We start from the raw sequence: 12,434 nt of genomic DNA, 5'->3' as shown, positions 1-12,434 counted from the left end.
TAACAGTGATAACGCACAACGCACGCGACACACTCGTACTATAATAGTCGTACTTGTCCTGTCCGAGAGTTCTTATTCCCAAAAATCTTTCCATCGTTTTACGATACCGCATACCTGCGGCTGCGGCCCTTCTCAGCGGGGTTTCGTTCCGTGCCCGTGCCGGCCCTCCCGCTCCCGCCCCTCGCGTCACTCCGGCCCGAGCCGTCGACGCATGAGTACGTCCGCGCCGAGCCGTGCCGCGCGCGTAAACATTCCCGACTACAATGAAAACATTCTAACTCGTCTTCCAACATGAAGTGCTTCGCGATTCTCTTAGTGACTGTGGTGACCGGGGCCGCCTCCGAGGCGTCCGTGCGGACATGTGAACCTATTAAAGTGGCGATGTGCAAGAATATAGGGTACAATCAGACCGGCATGCCGAACTTAGCGCGACACACGTTGCAGGCGGACGCCGATGTGACACTGCAGACCTTCAGTCCGCTCGTGCAGTACGGCTGCTCCTCGCAGCTTCACCTATTCTTGTGTGCGGTATACGTGCCGATGTGTACGGACAAAGTCGCGCTTCCCATTGGCCCGTGTCGAGGGCTCTGCGAGAGCGTCTACGCCCGCTGCTACCCCGTACTGAGAGGGTTCGGCTTCCCTTGGCCGGCCGAGCTGGACTGTAGCCTATTCCCCGCCGAGAATAATCACGAGCATATGTGCATGGAGGGTCCCGGGGAGCGCGCGCCGCCCGTCGGTGTCATCCCCGAGTCCGGGTTGGGTAGCCCGACCGGGCGCGGCGCGTGCCGCCGGTTGATCAAGCCCAACAGCTGGGTGTGGGTGCGCGGGTCCGGGCGCTGCGCTCAGTTCTGCGACGCCGAAGTGTTGTGGGAGAACGGCGAGCGGCGGGCGGCCGAGGTCTGGCTGGCGACGTGGGCGGCGCTGAGCTTCGCTTGCACGCTGGCGGCCGTGGGCGCCCAGCTGGCGTGCGGCGAGCGCGGCGGCGCCGGCGAGCGGGCGCTGGTGCTGGTGGCGCTGTGCCGGTGCGCGGCCGCGGCGGGCTGGGGCGTGCGGGCGGCTGCCGGCCGCGCGGCCGCGGGCTGCGCCAAGGACTCCACGTCCCCGGCGCGCCTGCTGCTGGCGCACGACGGCCTCGCCAACCCCAACTGCGCAGTCGTCTTCCTACTGCTCTACTACTTCGGTCTCGCTGCATCTGTTTGGTGAGTTCAATTATTCATTGTCCACCCTTAGTGTAGGTATGAATAGTAAGCTGCTGCAGAGATAATTTACCCCCCCCCCCCCAGCAAACCAATTTATATGCATAGGAGTCAGTTCTCTCTGCAGCTTACTGTACAAAGGTACTTAAGTTTGTAGGCAGGTACCGATAGGTTCCTAGTTCCAGTACTTATGATTTTTGCTATTCGACATCATAACATGATCATTATAACCCAAAAGCTACATCACCTACAAGCAAAGATCTGACGATTGCCCGACCTAAACAATGTTTTTCTTTACTCTTACCTAAATAACTAAGTAAATAATCTCTATAAAAAAAATCATTACCTACCTTAGAATACGCCATCTGTATTTTTTTTCTAAAACCGAATTTCCGAAGGACAAACATTGGCAATGCTCAAAAAAATTGCAAACGACAAACTGCAAGACAAACAGGTCCCAACACTGCCGCAACAATGAGATCGCACCCCGGTACCTGGCCATTGTGTTATTTGGCCGAAGCCCCGACTTTTATCACCAATCAATTATGTTTCGTCACTTGTCATCTAAAGCCGTCGAGCTAACAATGGCTCGTGCGCGCTTTGAGTGACAAATCTTTTGTTGGATACAAATGACAACTTTCTATATCGGTTCATTTCCAGGTACTTAGTTTCCAAACCAAAAATCTATACGATATGGAATTTAAACACTCACAGAAAAAAAACACTTATCCCATGAAGTAAACTGACATGCAGATTTAATTGAATCAACCAAAAAATATTGGTTAATTATCATTGGCGTAGCGTGCCTTGGCGGGGCCCCGTATAAAAATTTGTTTGGGGGCCCTTAGGAAGGGTAAAGATTTCTCACAAAAACGCACGTTGGGGGCCCCCGTGGCCCGGGGGCCCCGTATAATTGATACGGCAGATACGGCGGTAGCTACGCCCCTGTTAATTATTACATTTTAAATAAGTAACTCATAAGTCATAACTAACTTAAGAAACATGTTGACCAACACCTTGGTAAATGCTCTCAATCGCACAATGCCCATGCACTTATTTTTGTTCCTACTTATTGTTATTTTAATCCGAACTGAACTTAGTCTGCATAATTACATAACGGACCATAAAGAGGATACATACTCCTTATTGTTCAAAGCCGGTAGAAGCTAACAATGTTATACCTATTTAAAAGTGAATAGGTAGCATAGTTTAGCTCGTTTAGTGCAGAGCGATATGACCGGCTACTGAACTGTTTTTAGTAAGTTTACTAAGCGCTTCACCTCAAGATATCCAGTTTAGCTAAGACCTTTGCTTAGCATTGTTGGTTTAAAATTTTAAATCTGGAGTTAAATTTATACTGGAAATGAGCTTCTGTCGAAACAAAATGTTTTGTAAATTGCAGCGGCTCTCAAGTCGGGCTTGGCATTGTTTGTTCGGTAATAAGTCATGCTTTCAAACGGTTACGAACAAATGCATTGGTATTTGTCTCGGGATCCTATAGAACCTGTTTTAAACGAACATTATTTATATAGGTACCGTTTCACACTCCGTTGATTAACTATCGTATAATGTTGGACATTTAAAGCTCTCAGAGTTCTCTGACTCATAACGCACGCTTTCAGCTCGGTTTGTCTTTGGAATGTTAATGTTAGTTTGAATAAATCAAACTTGTTCGTCGAAAAGCACTTTTTCTGTTTCCCAAAACAAGATCGGGCCGTAAAGTAAAACGAATTGGGAAATAAAATAAACGAGGTTCAATAAATCACGCGCTAGGCGACGCGGGCGCACGGTGTGGGATGATTCTTCCTTTTACCACCTTACCTTGTGAGGCTGTTTATGTAGCGTAGGTGCACAGGCTGCACAGCTCACATATCTATAGGCTCATTGATACCACCACCAGTATAGTTGGATTTAGTTGATAGGAGTGTCCACAAAAGTTACAACTACCTATACACTAACACTATGGACATGGTCCGATATAAATAAATTGAATTGAATTGATCAAAAGGATTAGGAGAGTCTGAAGAATTAGTCATATAATATTTTCTACGAGTCGTAGTTTAAGTAGATTACTTTTAGAATTATTGTAGGTCTTTTGAGACGTATTTCACACGTCTAAGCTTCGAAGAATGTTGAATGTTCGCTATAAAACTACATTTTATTAGCACTGTTTGAAATCCACTCCCATAAAATGTAGTCTTGTGTAGATGCGCACTATCTACTTAAAATAGAACGTCGTTATGGAGGATTCAGAAAAAGCGAGATCCTCTGCATCATAAATGGTTTCAAAGTAATATTGCGCTTAATTCGTAAGGGTGTACAATTCAAGATTCAATGGCGAGAGTCCCGAGTGCCTTGTAAATTCGATACCCACAAGTGGTTTGTCGTAAAAACTTACTGTTCAACATTTTCTACATAAATTGGTATTGGTTTAAGATTCGTTTTAACAAGACTTTGTTGCGTCTCTTGTTTCATGTTTTTCAATGCGTAAACCCTTTTAGTGTAAGTTGTAGCTATGTTTATCTACATTAATCTGCTTAGATCATTAGTCAAATACTGTAAAACTACCCAATTTCAATTATGAAATCAGATCCAAGTTAATCTTAAACCTTTAAAGAATTTAGTCCGCTTAAAAAAGGTATCTTTCTCTGAGGATCATACCACAGCCATTCCAGAAATTCGTGTCACTCGCGCCGCAGGGCATTCGCTAAATGAGACGTTTTGTGTATTATAAAATGTCTTGAAATTCATTACCTGTGCAAATTGCTTACGAATTGGAAACATTTACACTGTTAAATGCCTCTACGTAATAGTTTTTTAAACTAAATTTTACGGGAAAGTAGACCATTAACTGTCTTTATAATTATTTTCAACTCGTAGGGTCTATTATAAACTTCAGTTGGTGATAAAAAGTACTAATCAAATGTCAAGTGACCTCATATGTCAATGGCTCTAAATGACCTATTATGCAAAGCAAAGAGTCGTTAAGCTATTGTCGGTCTTACCACCCTTCCTGGATGGAACTGAATACGTTTGGGACAATCGTGCGGCATTTCCGACAAATTGCTTCATCTAATTACTCCACACAATTGATTGACGTCCATTACAAACAAACCCTTTCGTTTGTAGGTCTACAACCAGCTGATATTTAATCATAATCACGTTTTGTATGATTATAGGGGTGGCATTGCTAGTTGGTCAAGTTCTTAATAACTGAACATGTTACTTGGTTGGTACTAAATATAAACATATTGATATACTTAGGTCCTTTTCCTCGATAAACTCAGTTTAGCCTAGACTCAGTCTTCGTTGATATACCCAAAGCCAGAACGATCTTAAAATTCAATCAGTTTTAACTTTAACCTAGAATATGTACATAAATTATGCCGGAGATTAGATCTTAATTACAGATCCTATCAACGAGTTTCGGTAGCGCTGTAATTAAAAGACTGATTAACAATAACGCTGGCTCTCAGTTCAACTATAAGTAGCCTTATTTATTTTGCACCGATCAGCGCCATATTTAAAGCGTCCAAGCCATATTAAATTCATCAACGGGGCTTTGTAGCACCTAATTAATATAGGCTGCTCCGAGGAAATACACGGCGCGGAGAGCTGTAAACCAACTTTATGGCTGACAGTCTTAATTTCTTAGAATGCCACAATTTAGTTTCAAAAGCGACTCGTTATGATAATTTCATGTAGATTTATGTGATAGCGGTGTTCTTTCATAGCAACCTCTTGCTATTGATAGCGATTATACCCCGTTTAGATGTTTGTATTTTGAATGTGTGGGACTTACGAAATTTGTATTTTAACACTTAACGTCCGATAAATACTCTCGCGGAAATTGATATCCTATTCTAAGAAAATGAATAAATGAAGCGGAACGTAGGGCTATTGATTGCGAATTTCAACACGAATCGATACGTGCGATTGATGTTCGATCACCGGCCCAGAAACAATGCTCGTAACTAGTTCGTCGACTTATAGCTTCAATTACAGGCAGTTATCGCGTTTTATTGATACATGAAAGACGCCGGCTCTTGTTTACAAATGTGCAGGGCGAAGCTCAGAGCGTCGTCGGAGGAAACCTCTAAACTAGCTCCATTAACATAATAACAGATCGCTGTGCACGGAACTAGTTAGTCGAGCGCATATTGTGGTCACTGAGTAATGAGAAACGTCAAATTGGTTTTGTATTCATGCGCTCGGCGCAGCACGCTACAAGCAACTCGTACCAAATACATCATGAGAACTTTATCAGACCATCTCTTGTTATAAATTACGTTATTTATCATAATTGTTGTTATTTATAACGTTATCCCCTTTTTGTAAAGACGCATGCTGCTATGAGACGTAAAAATCCAAGGAACGGAATATGATTTAAATTTCTAAAATGATGTTCTTTGTTACTATAAGCTTTCGTAAATCACGAAATTTAAATCATTTTCATTCAGACTATTGCGCTGCAAAAGCAATAAAGTATTATTGGTACGTCTCTCGCTCTGTACCGTATTATTTTTGATGTTGCAATAAAAATAGTAATAATCACGCCTGATTATTACGGAAAGCAATTTGTCATTTGAAATTGATTGTTTCTACAGTCTACGTGTACGTGTACGTGTAATTATTTTGCGAGTGTTATTATAAATTAACGAGTACACCAGAAAGCTGGCGGTACAAACGTGGTGCAGTATAATCTTATGGTCGTTTCATAATTTGTTGTTTATTTTAAATTTCCTTGCGCTGCCGATGCAATCTCGCCACAAGCGCCCCGCCCTGCAGCGGGCGGCATTCTTGTTAATAGGGTTGTCGCTACGTAAAACACGCCTCGATATCGATTACTAAACCTCTAATTAAATCTAAGATCAAACTGCAACTGATTCGGAATTTAAAGTCTTAAAGCGACGTAAAGACAATGAAATAGGGTTAACGAGCTTGATACATTTTTAATAACTCATTTTAAAGCTTGTTCCGGGGCCGGAAGTGTTGTAGTGTAACAGGCTCTAATTTAGTGCATATTAGCATTCCGTTTTGGTTTGAACTAGTAAAATGTAGACTTAGGCATAGCAATTTGGTTTAATTTAACCAAGTTCCCTCACTTTATTAAAGCAATTTTTATACTTTAATATATTTAGGAATCAGTGTCGTTAATTAAAATTACTCTGACCGAATCAATATACATAGCATTCCTTTCTTGGCTTTAGCACATGCATACTGATTATATCACAGTTAGGTAGGTTCCATAGATTTACGCAAAGTAGAAGTTTACTCGAGTAATTCGTTAAGCCTGTTGCCTTTAGTTAGCTAATTAACGCTAAGGCGAGGTGTGCAGGTGTGGCGCGGTGCTAAAACTTATTAGTTTTGCTTTAATGGGAAAGGTATTTTTCATCACACTTTCTCGAAAAAGATCTTATTTCATGCAGGTGTACTGAAGGACAAAGACCTATATTGTTCCCGAGGGAATTATGGGTTGTGAAAAAAGCTATAACTCTAGGGAGTACCTAGGGGTTATAGCTTTTTTTATCATGTCACGAATTCATACAAACCAAGTAGCGTAATTGAGTTTTACTATAAAAAACTGACGTTTGTAATTTACTATTTTTGTTTATGTTTAAAAATACAGTGTAAACTCTATATTAAAAGCCGTTTAAAATTGTTGCAAATATTTTTCAATAGTGGCTGAATGCCGAATAGATATGTGCATTCGATGCCTAACCTGTCAAGAAATGACAAGATGGCGGACGAATGTATGATATGTCACCGTATTTAAGAATTATTTCGCTTTAAATTTAGTTTTTTCTTCGCAAGTGTAATGAAAAACATTAATTGTGTGTAATTCCGGGGGTAAGAATATTGCAATCTCGGGTCTTTTAATTCCATCGTTTCGAATATTTCACCTCCCCCTTTGTCGCACAATGTACTATTCATGTTTTAAGTCTCATGATTTATAGATCTCAAAAGTTATTAGCTTTGGTCTGCAAACTTCTTTCATCGATAATATTTTGGTCATCCTTACCTTAAACGTACATCACTACAAAGCCGAAGATTCGATCCCACTGCGCCCGCGACGTAATTGGGATGCTAATCAGATGCTGAGCTGTTTCCCTCCCTTTCGCCCACGCAAGGGAGGGATCTTGTATCTCGCTCGCGGGCCAACTCGTCCGTGCAGGCGGCGGGTCTTCAATCATCTGGCAATAAGCGCAGGAGACGCGACCCGCGGGCGCTCTCGCACCGATATGTAATCACCGTGGTTTGCGCTGCCAGAATAATTTTTCGTCTTAACAACAGACCCACCCAACCAGATTCGAAACTTGGAAAATAACAATTTGCAATTCGACGCCATCTTTTCTTAACAATGTTTCCTGTAATAAAATTAATTAGGTTCGGATCCTTTGGTGCTAAGGATATTGCCTCTTTAGGGCTTAACGGCGGGGCTGTTTAGGTTAATATAAATTGGCCGTGAAGATTGCAAATTTTTTAGTTTATTTGCTTACCTGTGCTTGGTTAGATAGTGTAAGTTCTAAGAGTCGTGCGGGCAGCAACAATGCGCTGTTTACCCGGAGCGCACAAAGGAGCCGGGGATGTATCTCGAGCGGGCATCGCGCGCCCGCTGATCGTCAGTGCCGGATTAAGATATTTTGATGCCCTAAGCATTCCTAGACCATGGTGCCCCCTCATCAAGATTACATCGAATTTTCTTAGTAAATTGAGTGACGTTTATTGCCGCATTACTGCTGAGAATAGACTTTAAATCCATCACATCATTTTATCACGGAAATTGACAGTACTGCAGCAGTAATGTAACAGTAGGTAAGGTCAAGTGTACCTAAGCAAATTCGAAGACCGTGTTTCGCATTAGGCCGGAGACCAAGCCAACCAATATCGAAGTGTAAGCGAAGACGTAAGACAGGCCGTACTCCGCACAGGGTTTTGCAACCTCTATAGAGTTTTCCTGTGAAGCTCATTCATGTAAGGGCAAAGGCCTTCAGTAGGGGCTTAGCCATGTCTTAAATAGCAAATTATTGACCTGACCTGACGTTTCAAGGACGGCGTTGTCCCCATGGTCTCGGAGAAGACTGGGTAAAGTCGACATCATTATCTTGACGTTGGAGGTAATTTTGGAACTTAGTCAAACGCGATTAAGTCCCGTTTTCTTAAATAATTATGTGTCACAATTACCTAGGCCAATAAAATTAGATTTTTTCGAATTTCGTCCTAAAAATGCGTGTAATCCGAGTTTGCTCCATTCCAGGAGGTGTGCTGGTAAATGTTTCCTCTTTATCAGTTTTTTTCTTGTAAATCGAAAACGGTACGGTCCGTTGGAAAAATAGTTCTAATTATGACTAAAATTGATATCTGAGGATCCGAAATGTAATTTAACTATGTTCTTGCAATAAAATTTATATATGACTGTATTCGTAGTAAATTGTAAAAAAAAAAAGATCGACATTTTTTATTTTTGGTAAAATCATGTAATAATCCGAAAACGCCTTACCAGTGTCTGATCCACCAAGTGCTATGGTTTGGCAATCCAAAGGAAAAAAATATCTTCTAAGGATCCCAAAAGGTATGCACACCTCTTGGGATGGAGCAAACTCGGATTACACGCATTTAAGACCAAATGAAAGTATTAAAACAATTTCCAGCTTGCTGGGAATTAATTATTATTTATTATTATTTTTCGATCTAATTTGATTGGTCTGAATCATGAAACTTTAAATCAGTGTTTTTAAAAGCAAAGGCTGAGCTTTCCATAAGGCTGAACGCGCGGAGCGTTCGATCGGCGCTTACGTATAGGCCAAAGGTCGAGCTGGAAGAAAGCAAGGCTTGAATTTGACCAATGACGAGGTAAGAATGGCTGGACGTCCGGCCGGAGCGTCCGATCGCGGCGCGTTATCATACAATACAACCAACGGCGAGGTGTGAGCAAAGCAGAAGGCCCAGCTGCTGGCTTGAAATCGAACCTATGTAATCACGGTTCTCCTACTGCTCAGCCTTTGGCTTACCTCGAAAGCGCAACTTGATAAGATACTTTCGGTTTTCGGCCTTCGCGGGGCCCTTTATAACACTTTAACAATTAGGTCGCAGGATCGCGGCTCTGCAGAAACTCGGCCTGGCCGACACATCTGGTGTGCAAGAGAGCAAAATTCGCTATAAAATCGGTAATCTACGTCGAGAAAATCAGTTGGCCACAAGCCCGACGGTAAGATTTTTTGACCATGAGCTTTGAGAGCCTCCGCGTAAGGTTCGAGATGTGCTTACGTGTCCTCACTCTATTACGACCCTTCGTTATTAGATGGGTAGACACATACCAAAAAGTTACGTGTACATAAGTACTACACTAAGACTGCGATGCTGATGCAGCCTTTTCCTTTTTTTTTCTACGATTTTGGTGCCCCCCTAGACGTGGTGCCCTAAGCAAGTGCTTATTTTGCTTAATGGTTAATCCGGCACTGCTGATCGTATCGGACTATCCTCATTATTGGAACATGCTTTGTTGGATACAAATAGAAGAATCAGACTTGTGAGAAATGTAAAAAGAAAAACAACGTTGCACGGCGCGGCGATAGGATATTGTAATCCGAGATTTAAAAATGCAGCAATAGCAAATAATATCGAGACTACCTACTTGCTGGGGCGTACCTACTAAGCTGGCCTTATTGCAAGATGATATTACAAATAACAAGTATTTCTATGAAGGTAATTCAACCTACAATAATAGAGATAATGTTGACTTTGCATAATGGTCATTTGATACCGAAGGAAATGCTTTCTAATCTTTATGTTAAAGGCCATAGATAGAATATTAGATATATACTCTCTATTGGCACACTTCAGTAAAAGATACAGATTAAGGAAAAACAATTGATTAATGATAGAGACAGACAACAGGCGGCCATATTCGAGCAGCTACTCCATATTTCAGTGATGCTAAAGGAACCCAGTCACACTTGTCGAAAATTCTTTAACGAAGCAAGTCTAACGGAATTATTTATTCTTAAGGAGCATGTTAAAAATGAGCCTATTTAGCCTAAATTAGGAAAGACGCGGCCCATTCCGACAAAGGCAAACTATTTTAGCATCTCAAAGCAAATCTCATAGAACTCTCCCTAAAGCGAGCGTAAGGAATTTCTCCAGGACTCAAAGTGATAATTGGCTTCACCACGTCCGTATGGCTCGTTGCCGATGCACGACGCGATACAATATTTCTGGCGTGGCTGCACGAAGCCGCCTATCTGATGCATTGTGTATCGGGCCTTATTGTTTATAGCTTGACAGAATCTGTGGCTTGATCGGACGGTTTGGTTTTCCCGGAGTTAACAACCGGGTTTTGCTCCGGGCCCAACTATTGAAGATTCAAAATAGAAAAAACGAGAATATCTCAAAAATATCGATTTTGCACATGATCTTGTTTGCGGACGGTTTTGTTCTCCAGCGTTACCAATCTTTTATGTTCAGTTGTAAAACAAGCAATGGGTAAAGATTCTAAATTGGAGGACCTCAACTCAAGTAGGATTGTCTAATATCGATTTTTAATAGGCACGGAAATATTCCTATTACATATATTATGTTCATTCTATGTAGTTCGCAAATAAATATTAAAAATACCTTACAACTATACTTCTTTCGACAGGTACAGTCGAGTTTATAAATATGTGTACAATTTTTCACCTTATTGCAATGGATTAAGGTAAAGAAATGTACACATATTTATGAACTCGACTGTACATATAGGAATGGGTATGTGCCTTTAAAAAATAAATTGAAAAACAGCCCGCCCTAAGGTCCGAGTGACCTCAGTTTCGCCGTCGGTGGGTGGGCTCGTTTCCGAAACCTCGTTTGTTGGTTTTCGATGATGGATAGCCGTGTAATTACGTCCGATTATCTCTAGACGATGAAACAGCCCCCTTGGCCGGAATTTCAAAATTAACGTTAATTTCTAGGTAGTTGCCGTAGTTGGCTATGGTAATAAGCGGCTTATTATCGATCAACGCAATTTCACCCCCGGCAAGTACAGTTTTAATAACTGATCATTATTTGACTTATTTGATATAATACTCGTATGCCTTGGTACGATTTAAAAAATATAGATGATTAAGTACTTTGCAATTACATGACCCATCCCTTATGGAGTGCATCGCTGTAGAACCAGTCAACTTGGATCTCCATGTACGCTTAGTTATCAATTTTATCGTATAATAGGAATACAAGATGTTCGCTGAGACGGGAATGCTGAGTGTACGATACTCGGTATGAACATTCTCTAGTTTACATTTAATTGAAAAACTCGTTTAAATAATCTCACGCCTCGGGTAGGCCTGTTTATCTATCGACATTGAATTGATTGGCCAACCAATATTCAAATATAAGATGTAATCTTTCTCTTAGTATCATATCAGGCAGAAAACTCATTGGATTTCTACATCGATTTGAATTAACTGAAACATCAGATCACATTTTCCTCTTGATCCATTTTCTTCTTCTGTAATTACCTACCTGTCCTTTGTTTTCCCAGTGTTACTTTTACATTTGTTGTTTGAGACCTGTTACTTAATCTCTAAATAACCTATCGATGTTCATTTATTCGTTGCGCCATAACGTAATCAGTTTAAGAAACAATAATGGCAGCCGTAGCGAGAGTATCGTTTAGCGCCTCCTCTTACCATCGAGTCGGTTCTTTGAACGTAAAGCTTTCACGGCTTATTTTCACACCGTGGGCAGGATTCGAACTGCTCTAATGTGGTGAACCCGATTGATCTGTTTATGGTTAAAGATATACTACTAGCCTTCTAAAATTGTATTAACTCGCCAATTATATAAATCACGTTTTTAAAAACTGAAATGTATCTGAGAAACCTGAAACCCCTGAGGTTGAAATACTGCGGTCCCTTTTCTGAATATTTTTATTTCCATTCGGGACTTACCAAGTTACCGACCTCAAACGAGAGCTCATTTATAAAATTTTATTCCCGTCTGAAATACAAAGTTTACATCACTCCAGCTGCACCATGTCTGCTTTACAGCGGCCAGAAATACAAACGGAGACATTTATACACATGTATAAATACAAATACAAGACCCAGTTCCCTGGGGCCTTATTCGAGATGCACAACTGTCAAATTTCGCGTCCACATCAAATCAACACTTGATTCTATCGCATGTTGTTTGGTCAGGGCATAATACTTGGCCATTAACCCGGCTTCTGGGGAGGTAGAGTCATCTTCTCTACCT

The 12,434-nt window shown here is 41.3% G+C and overlaps 1 protein-coding gene across 1 annotated transcript in view; it reads left to right on the top strand.

The window, feature by feature from the left end:
• The first annotated feature begins 22 nt into the window (after positions 1 to 22).
• The window catches only part of LOC133526440 (frizzled-4), a 76,971-nt gene continuing 64,559 nt past the window's right edge, over positions 23 to 12,434 (top strand). The window contains exon 1 of the mRNA XM_061863072.1: positions 23 to 1,199. Within this exon, the coding sequence (XP_061719056.1) occupies positions 292 to 1,199 (908 nt within the window). The 5' untranslated portion in view covers positions 23 to 291. The remainder of the gene's footprint in view (positions 1,200 to 12,434) is intronic.

This window comes from Cydia pomonella, chromosome 16, assembly GCF_033807575.1.
Source record: "Cydia pomonella isolate Wapato2018A chromosome 16, ilCydPomo1, whole genome shotgun sequence".
In the NCBI taxonomy this organism is placed as follows: domain Eukaryota; kingdom Metazoa; phylum Arthropoda; class Insecta; order Lepidoptera; family Tortricidae; genus Cydia; species Cydia pomonella.
The sequence above is the reverse complement of the archived record's forward strand: the minus strand, read 5'-3'. Positions and strand labels throughout refer to the sequence as shown.